At 41.0% G+C, this 18282-nt stretch overlaps 1 protein-coding gene across 1 annotated transcript; it reads left to right on the forward strand.

Annotated features, from left to right (window-relative positions):
- The first annotated feature begins 4025 nt into the window (after window positions 1–4025).
- Window positions 4026–14448, forward strand: Csrp3 (cysteine and glycine rich protein 3). The gene is made up of 6 exons (XM_071617127.1): window positions 4026–4068; window positions 5049–5188; window positions 9242–9410; window positions 11275–11407; window positions 12800–12893; window positions 14301–14448. The coding sequence occupies exons 2-6, from the start codon at window positions 5077–5079 to the stop codon at window positions 14375–14377; spliced, it is 585 nt and encodes a 194-aa protein (XP_071473228.1). The 5' UTR covers window positions 4026–4068; window positions 5049–5076; the 3' UTR covers window positions 14378–14448.
- The last annotated feature ends 3834 nt before the right edge of the window (window positions 14449–18282 follow it).

An 18282-nucleotide genomic window follows, 5' to 3' on the forward strand; every position in this document is an offset into this window, starting at 1 on the left:
GGCCCAAGGGCTGTGATCCAGACCTGTCAGCTTCAGTAATGTGAGCATGTTAGTAATGATATGAGTATCTCCTAAATTCCAGATATGCATTCCTATGATCCAAGATCTTTATCTCAGCCAGTGTAAACAAACAAAACACACTGTGTAGAGTCAATAGGGTGACCAAGAGAGCCAATGCTGAGCTGAAAACATTGTGGCACTGTCATTTGAGATCTCTGCTCAAAATCTTGATCTAAGGTTCCCTCCAAAATTCTTCAATTGATCCTTAGAAGAAGAAACTGAATCACTAAGTGGCCATTTTATGTACCATTTCCACTTTTGACCTAAGATATTGCCTTTCAGTTCATAGTTGGAGAAGGGAAGGAAGAAGTTGGATTAGGAAGAATGTGCTCAAGATTGGTTATTCTTTCAAAAATTCAGATGGAGCTGAGTAAGTGGTGCATACCTATGATCCCAGAGACTGAGGCAAGAGGATCTGAAGCTCAAAACCAGCCTCAGCAACTTAATGAGGCCCTAAGCAATTTAGCAAGACCCTGTCTCAAAATAAAAACTAAAAAGGGGTTGGGGAGTGGCTCAGGGGTTAAATACCCCTGAGTTTAAACCCTAGCATAAATTTTTTTTTTTCAGATCAATACATGACAATTTCACATTGTAGCAGAGCTCATTAGCTCTTAAATTTAATAATACAGTTTACAAAGTGGTTTAACAGAACTGAAGCAATTCTCCAAATAATAGTGATGGCAAGGACTATTGTCCTGTCTTTGAACTACTGTTACAGTTCAGAGAGGTTGAACGGTTTTCCCAGATTATACAGCTTTGAAGCAGCAAGAAGGCACAGAACTCTGGCCTACGCCTGTCCCTCACCCCCACTACTGCACATTTCCAGGCACTCTCTTCCACCTCATTACCGGCTAAGAAGTCTACACAAGGCTGTCTCTCACTGAGCCCTGGGTATCCAAGACTGTACTCCAACCTGTCCCAAGCTGACACAGGGACCCTGCTTTGTCATCCTCATAAAAATCCAACTGCCTCATTTCAGTTCTGATCCATGGCTTGTCTGTGACCAAACAGCCATCTCAGGGTGGGCCCCAAGGGTAGTGCCAGGTGGTGTGATGGAGATTGTGACACAGGTGACAAATGGGGCTGAGTGACGGGCAAACCTATATTTGGTGTCCACCTTCAATGACCCTCACCAGTTCCAGGCAACACTGGTAAACAAATGGCCCATCTCTTGGCACCTTGCCAGGATACATTTACATTCCAAGCCTGGCTAGGAGAGTGTTGAGACACAGGAATTCCGAAGCAATGTGGAAGATGAAAAGGTTATGTTTGTGAGCCAGGACCTAAATGTACTTTCAAATCATTGGGACTTAATTAGCACATTGGTGCTGTTTGAATAACCTGAAATAAAGTGGGTAATGGTGCCTTGCTGTTTTGGCTTCTCAATACTGATTTTGATTTCATCCTTTTTCATGATCTTCACAACAATCCTGTGCAAGAGATAATATTATCCACATTTTCCACTCAAGTTCAAGGTCATAAGGTCATGGTTAGAATCCACATCTTTGGATATAGGATTCTTTAAAACAGCCTCTGACTTTTGCCCTGTGAACACTGGGAGAAGAAATGTGACATTTTCTGTGTTTAGCCTGCATTGCTATGCTCCCATCTTTAGAAATGGAACCACTAATTGCATCTGTTAATAGAATACTCACAGATTTCTATTTTGGGTTTCCAGTTCTGATATGTGTATGTCAGATATTTATGATCACTTAAAAACAAGCTTGCAAAGACACATTAGCTTGTGAAGAAGGTATTATCTGTAATCTTACCCTCATTTTGAAAAGTATGCCTAGGCAATTACTGAAAAAAATATATATCCCAAAAGGCAAATATGTCTCCCATTAACTTATAGGACATACCAATGATATCTCTGAAGATATGGAATGAGAAATTTGACCTAGAATTGTTTTCACTGAAAATTTCTACATCCTTAATTTTATAAGTGTCACTGTCATGTTCCTGGATGACATATATTGACTTTATCCTCTATTTGATTCTGTTCTTTTTAGAACATGTATTATCTTTCTTGAGAGGAGGCATCTGGGAAAAATAAATTAGTTAAGAAAATACCTCCAAATGTTTACTTTTTTGTCACACCTTGGTTATAGGGGGCATGGGATTAGAAAGACGGTGGAATGTGACGGACATTATTATCCAAAGTACATGTATGAAGACACGAATTGGTGTGAATGTACTTTGCATACAACCAGAAAAATGAAAAGTTGTGCTCTATATGTGTAATAAGAATCGTAATGCATTCTGCTGTCATATATAAATAAAAAAATTAATTAAAAAATGAGGAGATGAGACAATCTTAAAAATCTATTCCAACTCTGAAAGTCTATGGTTAAAATGGAATCTAAAGTAAACTATTTAGGCTCTTTTAAGTATATCAAGATTTTTTTCTTTCCCTGAAATTTCCTTCCCCCTTTCTCTATCTGCTGAATTCCTATTCAACCTTCAAACCCCTAATTGAATGTAATCTCCTCTGTGATCTCACAAGACTCTTCTCTGGTCCAGAGTAAAATGGCTCCTGCCTCTGTTTGTCACTAGAACATGAGCTTCTCAATGCCAAAGGACACAAATTACTCTCTTGTTCCTCCTTCCCTCCCTCCTCCCTCCTTTCCTCCCTTCCTTCCTCTCTATACTGGGAATTAAAGCCAAGTTATTGCACATACAAGACAAGTGCTCTACCACTGAGATATACTCAGCCCTTTTTAAAGTCTTATTTTGAGACAGGGTCTCACTAAGTTGCCTAGGAAAGTCTTGAAAGTGTGATCCTCTGGCCTCAGTTTCCTGAGTAGCTGGGTTTACAGGCATGTGCTACTATGCCTGGTAAAATACTCATTTTTACAAGTTCTTCACCTCCTTGATCTGCTACTCAAGACCTAGTACAATGCTTGACACATGATAGGCAGGTAGCAAATGTATGGAGGAGGGAGGGAGGGAGGGAAGGACTATAGGCTTGATTCCAAGCTTTTCCATTCAAAATCCATTACTCTTTCTCTTATACTAAACAAACTGCTCTAAAGAAATAGGAATACCATATTTCCTGTTTTTATTTTTTTTAAGAATTTAACCTTTATTTATTTGTTTGTTGTCATTTACTTGTTTTTATGTGGTGCTAAGGATTGAACCTAGGGCCTCACCTGTTCTAGGCAAGAACTCTACCACTGAGCTACAACCCCAGCCCCCATTTCCTGTTTTTAACACTATTTTCTAAAATTTTACTAACTAAACAGAAGACCCTGCTTCTATCAGAGGAAGGATAGGATGTTCCCAGCTAACCTCAGTTATTCTGAGCAGGAAAAGCTCTTCAGAAAGGTATTTAGACAGGAACATTCCCTTCAGTCCTAGTGTCAGGCTCAGTAGTCTGTTTGCTATTTACTTTCTGTTTCTTAGCAAAAACTGTCTTTGTTGGGAGACTGTGAGATACAATCCCGAGCAGTTGACCCAGGAGGGCTTAGCATTAATCGCCAACTATTATAAGAAGGTGACTGGATTCCCAGAAGGGAAAGTGAAGGTCAGAGAAGCCACTTGGAATGACCTGATAGTGCTTAGTGACAATGACAAGATGACACCCCTGCCTTCTTAGAAACCAAAGGATCCCTGTAAAAATTCAGCCCTCTGGGTGACTGGCAGGATTTCAGAAATTTCATTAAATATTGACAGCTTATTTCAGTTCTGCTTTTGGAGAACTGAAAACTTGGAGTCATACTTAAAGATATGATATATGAAAATTATTTTTTAAAATCCTCTTCTTTGGTTAATGTCTCATAAACATAATCCTCTGGCGAGAAGACAAGGACAGCCTTGGCTGTGCCTATAAGCAGCTTCTTGCAACATAATGAGCTTCAAGGGTGCAGGGGGCAAGTCAGTATCGTTGTCAGGCTCCTGTCAAGTGCTATGAACTCTGTCACATCCCTTCTCGTGTATGGTGTCATTTGTTCCTTAAAACAATACTGGGAAGCAGCAGGGAAAAGCATGGCTATCTTTACTATGCAGGTAGGAGGAGGTAAAGAGAAGCTTTATAATTCTTCCATATACACAGAGCTAGTTAAGGGGACCTGAAAACATAAGGTAGATTCCAGACCACTGACATCATTTCCTTGTCTGGGAAATGATATTCTTAAAAAGGGGTGTGTGTATGTGTGTGTGTGTGTATGGAATAAATATAGTGTATATGTATATATGGAATAAATCTGAATAAAACATGTATTTTTATCAGCAAAATAAGCTAAGTAAGGCCTGGTTATCCAAAGGGTAGTTCACTATTAGCAGCATCAACTTTGCCTGTTACTAGACTCACCAAATTAGAATCTGCATTTTAGCAAGATTTGGGGTAATTAAAGGAACCCTGAGCTAAACTCAGTGTGATTGTGCACGCCTATAATCCTAGTCCCTTGGGAAACTGAAGCAGGAGGATTGGCAGTTAAGGCCAGCCTGGACAAGTTAGTGAGAGACTGTCTCAAAATTTTTTAAAAATAATTTTAAAAAGGACTGGGGATATAGCTCAGTGGTAGAGTGTTCCTGGGTTTAATCCCCAGTACGGGGAGCATGACAGGGGAAGAACTGAGCTAGACAAGAAAATAATACTATTTTCATAGGTAACTCTCTTTCCTGATGGAATAACTTTAAAAAAAAAACATTTTATATGGAAAATAGTATTTATATTGGTACATATTTTATATAATAAAAATTAGCATCCATCCCTTCTAGGAACACTGTGAGACAAATAGGGAAAGATGCTATTGAAATTTAAAAGAAGAGGAAACTGAGTCCCAAAGTGATAAAATGACCACTCAAAGCCTCCTGGGTATCTGAGCTTATTCAAAAACTCGCACATTACTAGCTATTTGCTTAATGAATGAATGAACCACCAAACAAATGGACTGGATCCTGGTTCTCAGATTGCTGCATTACTTGAGATTGATTCACTTTTGGGGCCTCCTAAATTAATAGTATTTGCTTTATAACCTCTTTAGACTTGACCTTGATCAGAGAGTCTTCAAGATGCCAAACTGGGGTGGAGGAGCAAAATGCGGAGCCTGTGAAAAGACTGTCTACCATGCAGAAGAAATCCAGTGCAATGGAAGGAGTTTCCATAAGACCTGTTTCCACTGCAGTGAGTTGGGTGGATACCTCGGGAGGGCCTTCCACATCCAGAGGGCATTTCAAAGTTCTCCCTAAACCACTGGTACTGTAGGTTGATGTCAGTATGTAGGAGCCTGGCCCAGGAACATGTGAGGAATATAACCCATGGGTCCCACCTAGAAGGAACAGTGCTCTCCTGAGTACCCAGCACCCTCTTCCAACCACGCTCCCAACTCAGAGGTCGTTTTCCTGCAGCTCACAGTCAGGACAAGCTGGCCTGCCTCTGCTCTCTGTGGCAAAACCCTTGACCCAGTGGTGACATTTACAAAATGTGACTTGGCAGAGATAGGAAGCCAGCACTTATCTAAAGCCAGGGTGGATTTGGCTTTCTGTTTTGTTACCCCTGCTCCCCTCCCCCCCGCCCCCCCCCCCCCCCCCCCCGCCACTCCTCTCCTCCCACACCCCCACCACCTCCAGCCAGCTGTTACTGAAGCCAACTGTGACTAGTTTTTCCTAAGAGAGAACCTATGTAAGGTAGGAGGCAACACATGCTATTTCTGTAAATTCAGGGCCTGGGAACCAGTGACTTCATGAAGGGAATCCAGCATAGATGCACAAATGTCAAAACCAGAGGTAGCTTCAAGCCCCTGAGGTCCACGGCCAGACTCTTGTGACTTTGGACAAGTCATTTCCCATCTGTAACACACATTTGGTCACACACATTTGCCATAGAGCCAGTGCTCTCTGACACCATTGCATTCTACAGTTTCCTAGTAGCTAGTCCTGTTCTGGGAGAAAATAACCAAGGCTTTGAAATGGCCACTTATCTTCTCTGCTTTCCTTCTATAGGTCTGGCTTAAGAGGTGGCTTTGCTGCATATTTGGCAGACTCCCTCCCTACATCATCCCCCATCCCCATCTCACCCCCATACCTCAGCCCAGTGGCTGCAAAGTGTCCATACAGTTTGAAACAGAACTTCAAGGGCTGGGCAGCATGTATTAGGGCAGGGAGATACTCTAATCTCAAATTGCTAGAAATAGTAACATTTTATCAGATATAGGAGTTTCATGATCACTTAGCTCCCACAGCAAATATAATTACCATGGAAGCAAAAGGGGAAGCACTTCTCTGAGTGTTTGGGTTGGAGGAATTACTGATTGATACTTTGGGTTTTAATGATGGTTAATTATTTTTAATTCATCTTACACATTCCTCAGATTCATCATTATTATTCATTATTATTATTACAATTATCCAGGATCCATTCATTATCAAGAGAGTTCATTCCATAACCCTCTGCTTAAAAATGGCTATTGTTATTAAAAAGAGTGGAAATGAGAAATTTTAGAAAGAACACTGAATTGGAATAAGAAAGGAATGTGTGTGTTTATGTATATACATATGGATAGATAGATAGATATAGATATTTAAGAAATACATATATATGTTTGAGCCTGGGTTTCATTATGTATTACTTGGGCAAGTCATTTCACCATTGTGAGCCTGCATTTCCCCCGTCTATAGGAGGTTGTTCATCTCTACTGCATAGTTTATTATGAACAGGAAACTGGGTTCTTGAGCTGGAAATACAAGTTTTCCAACCTTTCATTATGTCTGGGTGAGAACAGGAAATAATTGGGAAGCTATCTGTGGTAGGGGTATCTTATCTTAACCAGGTAGCAGGAAGGCACCCTGTTCAATAGAGCCATGGAAGGATGGACTTGAGCATTTGCTGTACATCCCTTTTTAACCCTTTGTTGCTTCTTTGGAATTAATAGGTGGGAATGGGGGTCTGAGAAGTGTAAGTTTCAGTAGTGGTGAACAGAAGGGCTCCAGAGAGGGGCATACTTTTCTATCTTCATAAGACTTACCTGTCCACAGGCAAACCTCCAGTTGCTGAAAACAGAATTGAAAGGGGCAGAGTCTACTTTATTTGCACCTTGGCCAGTGTTCTCCTAACTTCTAGATAAATCTTCATAATTAGTTTCCAGACTAATCTTCTATACCAGTGCTGTCCAAAAGAGATATAATGTAACTAATATATAAATGTTCTAGTAACCATTATTTTGAAAGTATACAAAAAAGGTAAAATTAATTTTGAAACATTTCATTTCACCTAATATATTGAAAATACTATAATTCATATGAGCTATTAATGGGGTGTTTTACATTCTTTCTGTATTTGTACTAAGTGTTTGAAATCAGGTATGCATCTTTTGCTTACAGCATACCATGTGGCTATGGTACTGGACAGTACAGCTCTACTCTATCTGTGTACAAAAGCTAGTTGGATACTAAGAAGCCACTACAGAAGTGGCCAGGTCACATAGGGTATAGACTGGGAAAAAGCACAGCACTAGGAATCAAAGAATTTGAGGTCAGCTACGGTTCTGCAATTTACTCTTGTATAGTTGTAGATAAGTGGCTGATCTTCACTGACACATGCATTCATTCATTCATTCATTCAAAATACATACACAGGATTAACTCTGGCCCAGGCCCTCAGCCATGTTCTGGAGATATTAAGGTAAAACAGCTTTGCCCTCCAAGACCTCAGTAGCTAGAATATCAGCAAACATGTGAGCAGTTTTTGCCATGGAGGGTGGTAACTGACAGCAAGAAAGGCAGAGACAGGTCTTCTATGCCCCAATATACAGCATTTTCTCCCCCCAAAATTATTCTTTATAAAAAGATTTGCCTTATATTCAAAGCCTTATATATTTAAAACCTTTTTATTTTAACTGAGAACATTTAACCTACACAATATTGACAGACTAGTTGGATGAACTCCCTCCCATCAACTGCCTGTCTTCCTAGACCTTCAATCAACTCCCGGCCAATCCTACCTCACTTCTTCTATGTCTGCATTCAATTACTTTATCTTTTTTAAACAACAAAATGGCATTTGAGGAAGGATGTTAGCCTGAAACAACCTCATTCCTACTGGATTGATTACAGATATTACTCAATGGAAAAAGGTTAAAAAAAAACAAATTTAATGCACATTTTATCGTTACTGGGGATATGACCTTCTTATTATAAGCACTTTAAGGATCATTGTTGCAGAGCAATACAGAAAATTGTTAAGCTGAGAAATCCTTCATTTATTTTAAAATTGCCAGAATGTTATGCTAATAGGCCTTTGTAAGATACAATTTCCAGGTGACAGCTCCTAGTTAGGTACAAAATAGGACTGCCTTGCAAAGGAAGCAGACAGAAGTGAAGGGGAGCTGCTTAGGGACACTAGGGCAGCTGCCCCCAAAGTGATTTTCTGGCTGTAAGTAGGATGCAGAGAAAGAACTGGATGCAATTGTTTCCTGAATTTGTGTGAGACGAGAAAAAAAGTAACATTTCCAAATCAATGTATTATTGATGTACAATGCAAATTAAATAAGATATTTGACATTTTAATTTAAATCTTTAGAAGTTTTTGCCTTCAGATTTGTTTAAAAAAAGATCTATAAATCTTCTCCTTGGAAAAAAGGGGACTGGTGGCCTTGTAATTTGGGGATACTTCATAGGAGGTAATATATAGTGACCAGTAGACTTGAGCCAATGTAAAACTAAGGAGTCTGTGGACCAGGTCTGTTCTTTCTGCCCCTCCCTGGCTTCTAGAATTGGACCTAAATTGATCTCAATATTGACTATCTCCTTGAATCTCACAGTGCCTTTCATAGGCCAGGGTAAGTACAGAAACTGCTCAGTCCTGATTCCTACATGATTAGGGAAAAATAAGTTCTTCTTCTGCCCCAAACTTCTCCCACCCCCACAAGCTCACTCACTTCTTGGTATCATCTAACATGATTTCTTGTCCTGGGATATTTTCATAGCCGGTTTAAGACCACACACCCATCTCCACTGCTGGCCTCTGCCTATTTCTACCTAGTAGATTAAACACATGTCACTTCCCTTTTCTGTGTACCAATAATTTCCTCATCTGTGAAACTGGGACCCTCTTGAAGTCTACAGTTTAGGACAGATGCTCTGGTCAGGAATCAAAGTTGTGTTCTTGGACTGTGGGTACAGGAAAGGGGAGAAGGATCTCAACTCTAGATCCTTCTCTGATCCTCCCTTTCTTTGGCAGTGGCCTGCAGGAAGGCTCTGGACAGCACCACAGTAGCAGCTCATGAGTCGGAGATCTATTGTAAGGTCTGCTATGGGCGCAGGTATGGCCCCAAAGGAATCGGTTATGGACAAGGCGCCGGCTGTCTCAGCACTGACACGGGAGAGCACCTCGGCCTGCAGTTCCAACAGTGAGTTACTGCCCAGTTTCCTCCCGCCCCTTAGAGTCTCCAATTACCAGGACAGTTCATTCCGTTCCCATGGCAACGTTTTCTGGAAGTAGGAGAATGGACTCTATTGTTGACTTGCCAACAATAGGAATACTCAGTCTGACCAAGTTCTAACAATGTGTCATCTCTCCAAAGACTTTCTTTAAATTATCCGCCTTTCTAAAGGGCAATTAGTTTTACACCATGGTTTGCATGTCAAGAGAAAAACCAGAATGTACAGATGTTCGATTGTTTGACCTTTGCAAAACTGCATGGAGTCTCTTTTCTTCCCCTTTGAGAGTTTCTGTGTAAATCACATAAATATGGCAGGGAAGCCAATGGCCATTCTCTGTGTGCTTGTCACTAAAAAGATTTCTTTCCTTTGGGTGTAAGATGACTAATGTCAACCGTAGGAGGAGGGGTCAACAGAGATGGGATGAGCCTTTCATAAATAAATAACCTATTAAGACTGTTTGTGGGTCTGCCTGGCTGCCGATTGTCCATATACTGCCTGATTTTCCCCCAAGTCAGTCTAAGAAAGTAGTATATCACAAAGGCCACCTCCATCTACGGGTCTGCTCCTCTGGGTCCACATCCTTAATGATCACACTAATCCCCTGGCCCAGAACAGTTGCTCTCCAGTCAGCTGGTGTCCCTGCTCAGTTCTGCGGTGGTAGCGTGGGGGGGTGGGTGGTCCCAAAAGACCCAGCCCAAAGAGGAAATGTTCTCTGGAAGGCTCCCCCAGAGAGCAGGTAAGCTATCTGAGGAGTTGTTGGTCCCTTTAGAAGAAAGTAACCACCCATAGACCCAGGAAAAGTGTGGGAATGTGTGATTACTCATTCTAACGTTATTACTCTATCCCAGCTAGAGACTGTTCTTAAAGAAGATGAAACTAAGGGCATTCTCTGCCATGGGTTATCTACAGCTCACTTTTTGGCATTAGGGTTTTCTTGCAATGCTGCCCAAAGAATGACAAGAATCTAAAGACCAGGGGTCATCCCAGCCCCACCAGTTGGGCAGTTTCTCTCTGATCCTTGCTCTCCTGCAGATAGCTTTGTCTTTTTAGAGGGCTGTGGTGAGGCTCAAGTGACATAATATACAAGGGAACACTAAAATACTAAAACAATAATAACAACAATTACTACAACAACAACAAAAACGGAAGCAAAACACAAGGGGCTATTATTGTGCCTCTAATTTGGACATTGTCCTCATGGGGACAGGTACCCTTTGGATGCAGGCCTACAGATTGAATGGTAATAAGGAATGCCTCATCAGTCCATGGAATGTGTTTGTATGAATCAGCACCAACAGTCAAGACCCCATTTGACTTTCTCTTTCTCTTTTTCTTTTGCGGTGCTGAGGATTGACCCAAGGCTTTGTGCGTACCAGGCAAGCACTCTGCCACTGAGCTAACACCTGAGTTCTTGACCTAGAATTGTCACAACTCAGGTAGAGAGCAGACTGGTGGATTTCTGGAATGTACAGAAAAACTTAAACAAGCACAGTTAATAATCTGTTACACATAATCACAGTAATAATAACAACAATGATAATAGCATACACAAACATACACGGAACACTTGCTAAGTGCTTTACAACAGAAAGGATGGATTTAAACCCATTATAGCTAACATTTATTAGTCCATACACTCCAGGCAGGTACTGTTATCAGTCCTTTTACATGTTACCCCATTTAACTCTCTTAACAACTCTATGAGTAAGGTGCCACTTTCCAGATGAGGAGACAGAGGCTCAGAGAAGTGAGGCAATTCACTCAAGATCACATGGCACATGCTGTGTGCCAAAGGATGTTTACATTTCATTAACTTGCTATTTCTACTAGATCCCCAAAGCCAGCACGCTCAGCTACTACCAGCAATCCTTCCAAGTTCACTGCAAAGTTTGGGGAGTCCGAGAAGTGCCCTCGCTGTGGAAAGTCAGTCTATGCTGCTGAGAAGGTCATGGGAGGTGGCAAGGTAAGGCCTTCTGTGTGAGGCACATGGGATTTGTTCATCTCCATCAGATCAGTTGGGGGGAATGAGAGACAGAGTGGGAACTTTGGGAAGGTGGGGGCCAGACTCTTCATTCCTTAGATCCCACAACCTCTTTAGATGCTACACATCCTTGCCCACTGTAGGGGGGCTGTGACTGTCACCTGACAGTTGCCTTGGAAAGCTAGAACTGGTGTGGTTTGCTCTGACACGAATTACTCTACTAAGGGGAAGGCACCCAGTTAAAAGATCTGGGGAATACAAAGGCACACAAGCCCCTGCCCATCAGTGTTCACAATCCTTCCAGAAAGTTGTGAGCCCTGAGAACCTGTAACCACTATGTAACTCAACCTGCTGCTGCCATCACACAACCACTGCCTCACATCGGTGAAAAGCATCCTCACTTACAAATGTCCTGGCTCTCAGGAAAGTCATTAAATATACAAGACAGTAATGCACACTGTTCTATAAGCTCTAGTTTCAGGCCCAAAGCCAAGTTATTCACCAAAGGAGGTGGACCTAAGAAAAAAATCCTGTTAATACTAAATGCAGAGAAGAAGGGATATGGAGAGAATCTGGCTTCAAACACAGGGGCTGTCTCCACACAAAGACCAGCCCTTTATAGACATATGAGGACCAATGGGTGATACATGGTAGACAAGCAATGTACAGACTGCTGCTCTCTGCCATCAGAATTATAGAGTTAAAAAAAAAGGCTGAGGGCTCGGGATGTGGCTCAAGTAGTAGCGCACTCACCTGGCATGCGTGAGGCACTGGGTTCGATACTTAACACCACATAAAAGAAAATAAAGATATTGTGTCCACCTAAAACTAAAAAAAAAAAAGGCTGAATGAGGGCTGGAGTTGTGGCTCAGTGGTAGAGCACTTGCCTAACAGGTGTGAGACACTGGGTTCGATCTTCAGCACCACATATAAATAAATAAAATATTCTGTCCATCTGCAACAAAACAAACAAACAAACAAAAGGAAAAGGACTGAATGGCCTGGATAATTGCCAATTTCTTCACCCATTTTCTTCTCTAATTTTATATTAAATATAAACATTACCCACTGCCCCAAGCCCGAGTCCTTTCTTGTCCAGTTTGTTCCCTGGATTTTTTTTTTTTTTACCCTAGAGCAACACTCTATTCTTAAGGAATACATGCAAATCCTCATGATAAATCCATTTACAGGATTCTGAGAACTGCTAGCTATGGCCATTGCATCTCATTTTTTTCAAACCTCTGGAAAGATTATTCTGGGGCTTCATTCAGGAAGGGAAAGGTTATTCCTTTGTATGCTGCTGGCCAGGGGACTCAAAATGGAATAAACTGCATTGCTCACTTTCCTCATATGCAACTCTTCTGTGCCCCTCAGCCTTGGCACAAGACCTGTTTCCGCTGTGCCATCTGTGGGAAGAGTCTAGAGTCTACAAATGTCACTGACAAAGACGGGGAACTTTATTGCAAAGGTGAGTGGTCCTGGAGACTTACTTTAGACTTGTCTTCCTAAGGGACCTTGGGAGGGAACTGTGCTCATGAGTGGAGGCCTGCCTGTGTCTGTCAGGAGCAGAGAAGCTCAGGCCTGTCAGGTTTTGGGCTTTCAGAATGGAGAGTAAAATGTATTCATCTCTGGTCCTCTCCATTGAAGCACAGGCTTGTAGATGCTCAGTGATTCAGGACAGCTGGTACCTGTGAGGAGAAAGAGGAGGAAACTGTGTCCTGTGTCTGGTCTTGGAAGAGGTCTCAGGCCTAGACAGTTTCAGTCTCTTCTAAAAACACTGTCTACCTGAGTGGCACACAGGGGTGACTGGGGAAGAAGAAACTCAGTCTGGTCTCATTTGAATTTATCAAGACATCTCTCTCTCCTTCCTATAAGCCTCCCTCCTTCCTTTCTTCCATCATTACCTTCTGTCCTTTCTCTTCCTCTCTCCCACCTCCCTTCTGACATTTCTGATGCTGCATGTCACTTAGTGATTACAGGGATAGAACTGGCTTTCCTCCTGGTCCTTGCAGCTCTGCCTTTAGCTTCCTCCACAACCTTTGGTCTTCTGTAGGGGATAGAGAAGCTCAGCCCTTCCTGACACTATGAGGAGATGCCCTAGGGCCAGGACAATGTGTTTTCAACCTCAGAGCCTCTCCAAGGTCTCTTGGGTTGCTCAGTGGTACATCATCACTTAACAATGTCTTAATAATCTCCACGTTTTGGGAGTGGGAGGAGTGATGGGTAGGGGGTCAAGGGGGCATTGTTAACCAAGACCTTAGGTTACCCAAGCTTTTCCCACAATGAGACAGGTTGGGAACTATAGGCAGTTGCTTTCTCTGGGTTGTAGGAGACAGAGGGTCTTTAACATTTATAGGCCATAGCCCCCTAAATCTTAGCCCCCTAAAATCTTCATAGTGTAGTAGCCTATATAGAGAAAAGCAATCAGTTTAGGGTAAAGGGAAAGTCTTCTTGAAAGACATGTTTCTCTGGGCCTGAAGGGTGAATGTGGGTTTGGGAAGGGGCATTCCAGGAACAGGGAGTATTGAGACCTAAGCCTGGACATCATGGTATAACCCAGGGACTGCAAGTAGTGCTATGCACCTGGAGTTTAGGGAAGGAGGCAGAGGCAGGGAAATGGCAGGGCTCAAGGCTGGGCAGGCAATCAGAGACAGATTATGCCAATTCCAATAAGAATATATCCATGAATACAATGTGCAAAAAGGTCTAAGCAAGATTTTTTATTAGCAGATAGAAGTGTAGTATATTTACAAGTTAACTCATGCACAAATTTAACAAAAGGTTGTCTCAAGTAAAAACACTGCCCAGACAGCAGGACCTGGAATAATGTTGGTAACTAATGCACTCTCTTCCCTCATCCCTTTCTCATTCACAGTTTGCTATGCCAAAAATTTTGGCCCCACAGGCATTGGGTTTGGAGGCCTTACACAACAAGTGGAAAAGAAAGAATGAAAAGATGCACCTTCTCAGATCTTTCATCAGCAGAAAGCATTGCCAAGCAATCCTGCAGGGTTGGAAAGCTTTTCCTGGACAGCCTCATTTGAAGCTGGACAGTGTGTCTCTTCTGAAATAAACATAGGCTTTACCCAAAGTGAGAAAGGACCTCTGGAAAAAAAATATGTAAAATTTAATTTGCAATAAATGCTTTATTATTTACGATTCTTGGGATGGGAAAAAAACAATAAATAAACATTTTAGTGGTACCTTGTATGTCTTTGGATTTATTTATTTATTTATTTGGATAGAGGGGAATTTTCAAAAAGACAGAGCTAAAAGCTAGTTCAAAAACCTAGCTGCAGAAAATGAATCTGGATGTCAACTGGGAAAAGACTGAGAAAGAAGAAACAAAGGGCCAAGGAAGACAGTCTTCCAGAATCTGTCAGCTGAGTGTTTTCTAGTTACTGCTAGTGAGGAAGAAATAGGTGGTTGGGGAGGAAATAGAGAACAGGATAACATATTCTAAAAGGAAAATCAAAACTAATGAAATTGCTGAAGAGTTGATCCTTTTGTCCTATCCTGGGCTTTGCAATATTACACACTTGTGAAAACTAAAAAGTGACAACAAAGCATGGCATTTGCTTCTGTATTATAAACAACATGAAGATGATTTTCTTTTATTCTAGGACAATTCCCTGGGGTTTAGCAATTTTCTTAAAACTTCTTCATCAAATTGCCAGCCTCATAAATGAAGCACAGCCAATTAGAGATGTCTGTCTCTGCCTCTTCAGCGAATTTCAGCAGCTCCAGCATTTGTATCTCTTGGGCCCCTTCTTTTAACAGTCACACTATTTCTCCTGCTTCCATGTAATTCTGAATTATTTGGAGTAAATAAAAATTCATTTATGGGCTGGGGGTGTAGTTCAGTGGTAAAGCACTTGCCTAGCATGCACAAGACCATGAGTTGGATCCCTAGAACCACAAAGAAAAGAAAAAAATCTAGGCTAAACCATGGGTTTTTCTATGCTCCAAATCCCAAGAAAGCCTGTTTTCAAAATAAGCATTTATTCAGTTTTGCTTATGTGGTATCTTGGACAATGCCCTGTGTGGATTTTAAAAGCCATATACTACCTTGGTTCTATGCTAGGGATTTCCAGCTTGCTGAGGGGGTAAGACACATGTGAAACTAAAACTTTCAGTTGTCCTTAACTTTGCCCTCCCCCTGGCTTCACTCCCCAAGCCTCCTTGATTCTGACTCCAAATTACCTCTAGAATGCATCCTCTCAATTTCCACTCTTTGGTATGTATATTAGTTTGTCAGGGGTGATATAACAAAGAACCTCATATTGGGTAGCTTAGATAAAAGAAGTTTTCTCACAATGCTGTGGGCCGGAAGTCCATGATCAAGAGGTCGGCAGGATCTTTCTTCTGAAGCTTCTCTTCTTGGCTTGTAGATGTCCGTCTTCTATGTTCACATGGTCTTCCCTTTGTGCGTCTGTGTACTAAATTCCTCTTTTAATAAGGACAATAGTCATTTTGGATTAAGGCCTTTCCATAACCTCCTTTAACTTTTAATTGCCTCTTTAAAGGCCCTACCTCCAAATAGTCACATTCTGAGGTATGTGTGTGTGTGTGGGGGGGTGGTGGTGGTGGTGGTGGTTAGGACTTCACATTGTGTATTATGTGGAGACACCAATTCAGTCCGTAACAGTACGTACCAGGACTTTCATAAATTTACTTAAGCCTCACCCCTTCAACTTAGTTTCAGACAAATCTCTTCTCTATAAGCTCCAGCTGCACTCAAAAGACTTGAAGCTTTCTTAATACTCCTAGTACCCTTACGACATCATGCTTTTGCTAATGTTTTTTTTTTTTTGCTTGGAATTCCTGAAAGACGGATGAACACCTCCATCTTCATATGTAACTCAACTCCTTAGCTTGATAAACTACTGTTAAGCAAGTCACAGATCAAATATCATCTCTTTCGCCAAATCATTTCTGCAGTACCTGAGAAAGAGTTCACTGTGTACTTCCACAGCTGGTATATAACAGCCTGTCTCATGGCACTGAATTTTTAATTCCATCTGTCTCCTTACTAGAATGTGACAGAGGTGCATTCACAGTGCTCAACAAATAGTGGGCACTTAATAAACATTTGTTGAGTGAATGAAGTGGGAGAACATAAGCCAGACTAAACACAAATTCTGCCAAAATTTTAAAGAAAAGATTATATACTACAATGAAGGAACTTCAAAAGTAAACAATAGCAAGGAAAAACCTGTGTCCAGTAATATTAGAGTTTTTCCTGAACACACTGATCTATTACTTTTCTTAGTCTCGGCCATGAAATTAGGTTTGGCCAAAGTCTCTGGAAGTCTACATTCTCTCTATTGGTCTCAAGAGAGGGTTCAGTAGACCCTGAGGCCCTAGTAAATGGTGGAGCCAGTAGTTGGGAAGAAGCTTGGGTCTCTGCATGGAAGGACACCTGCTAACAGCTAAATAGACTGTGACACAAAGAAAAAAAAAATTAGCTTTGTTTTGTGTGTAGCCACCGAGATAGAGAATGTTTAGTCACTAAGGGGAGTTTTTTGTTTTTTGGGTTTTTTTGGTGCTGAGGATTAAACTCAGGGCCTCAAACATGCTAGGCAACAACTCTGCCACAAGCTATATCCCCATCCTGAGGGGATACTTATTAATAATAATTAATACTTGATTAATATGCATCTAAAATATCCAATGTGCCACAACCAAATTATTCCAATTTCCACTGATTTCGGGGCTACCTTGTTCTAAACAGGTGTGTATGTGTGTGTGCATGTGTGGTGGTGGGATTGAACCCAGTCTTGAGTGTGCTAGGAGAGCACTCTACTACTGAGCTATATCCCCAGCCTACCATCCTTTCCTTTTAAAAATCTTTCACAAACACTTTCTTGATTACATCTACTGAGGCTCTTCCAAACCTCTAAATTCCAACAATATTTTATTTGCACCCTCTTAATGGCTTTTAATATTTTCTACCTTATACTATAGTTTTCATTTATATTAGTTTTCCCTCTAGACTGCAAGCTCCATGATTAATATACCCGATTAAGTGTTTAATGGCCTGAAAGACTTACCATGTGCTCAATAAATATTTGTAGAATAATCAAAAATTAAATTCATCTTTTCTGGCATATATCAGTTAGAAGAAGTGGAATATATATAGTGTTTTGAACTAATTTAGAAGGTCTGAGGTGGGGAATTTGAAGTTTTAAAAAAGTAAGATCTGGATTCCCACCTAGTCCCTGTGATTCTGATCTAAATGGTCAATAGACCACAACTTGAAAATACTTATTTTGGTAGAGGTTGCTAAAAAAGGGAGAAGAGAATAACTCCTTAAGAAAAATCCTTCCATCCATCAGTTGAGAATCAGATTCTTAAAATACAATTTTGATTATACCATGTGTTCCTTAAAAAAACAAAAAAACACCTTTATTTCATTCAACAAATTAATTCAAATATTTATTGAATGAACGCTATGGGCTATATTCTAGGTGACTGGTACTGTAGAGTGGCAATCCCACTAAGTATCTATGGGACCTTGGAAGAGACACAAATTTCTTTTGGCTTAGTTTCTGCAAAGATTCTGTAGAAGACAGGTGAGCGGATTCTTAAAGAACTGAAAGTTCAAAGGGATTAAGGTACAAAATGTGGTGTAGAGTAACACTAGTTAAACAAAACATGGTTGTATCACTTGGGGCCTTGCTGGTCATGATGAGAATTTAACTTTTACCAAGAGCAATGGGAACATATGAAAGGATTTATAGCAAGAAAGTGCTATGCTCAGGGGAGCATATACTATACCAAGAATTGAAGTTGAACCAGCATTTCCTCCAGAACAAAGAAAAAATAGTAGTAACAATCACACTAGTCTAATATTT

The sequence above is a fragment of the Marmota flaviventris genome, chromosome 9 (assembly GCF_047511675.1).
Source record: "Marmota flaviventris isolate mMarFla1 chromosome 9, mMarFla1.hap1, whole genome shotgun sequence".
In the NCBI taxonomy this organism is placed as follows: Eukaryota; Metazoa; Chordata; class Mammalia; order Rodentia; family Sciuridae; genus Marmota; species Marmota flaviventris.

What these genes read in the sequence shown, in the direction of transcription:
- Csrp3 (XM_071617127.1), top strand. Translation starts at nt 5,077, where the DNA reads ATGCCAAACTGGGGTGGAGGAGCAAAATGCGGAGCCTGTGAAAAGACT. An exon ending in AGGTCATGGGAGGTGGCAAG is followed by an intron (nt 11,408 to 12,799) that starts GTAAGGCCTTCT and finishes TGTGCCCCTCAG; the next exon opens with CCTTGGCACAAGACCTGTTT. An exon ending in CGGGGAACTTTATTGCAAAG is followed by an intron (nt 12,894 to 14,300) that starts GTGAGTGGTCCT and finishes TCTCATTCACAG; the next exon opens with TTTGCTATGCCAAAAATTTT.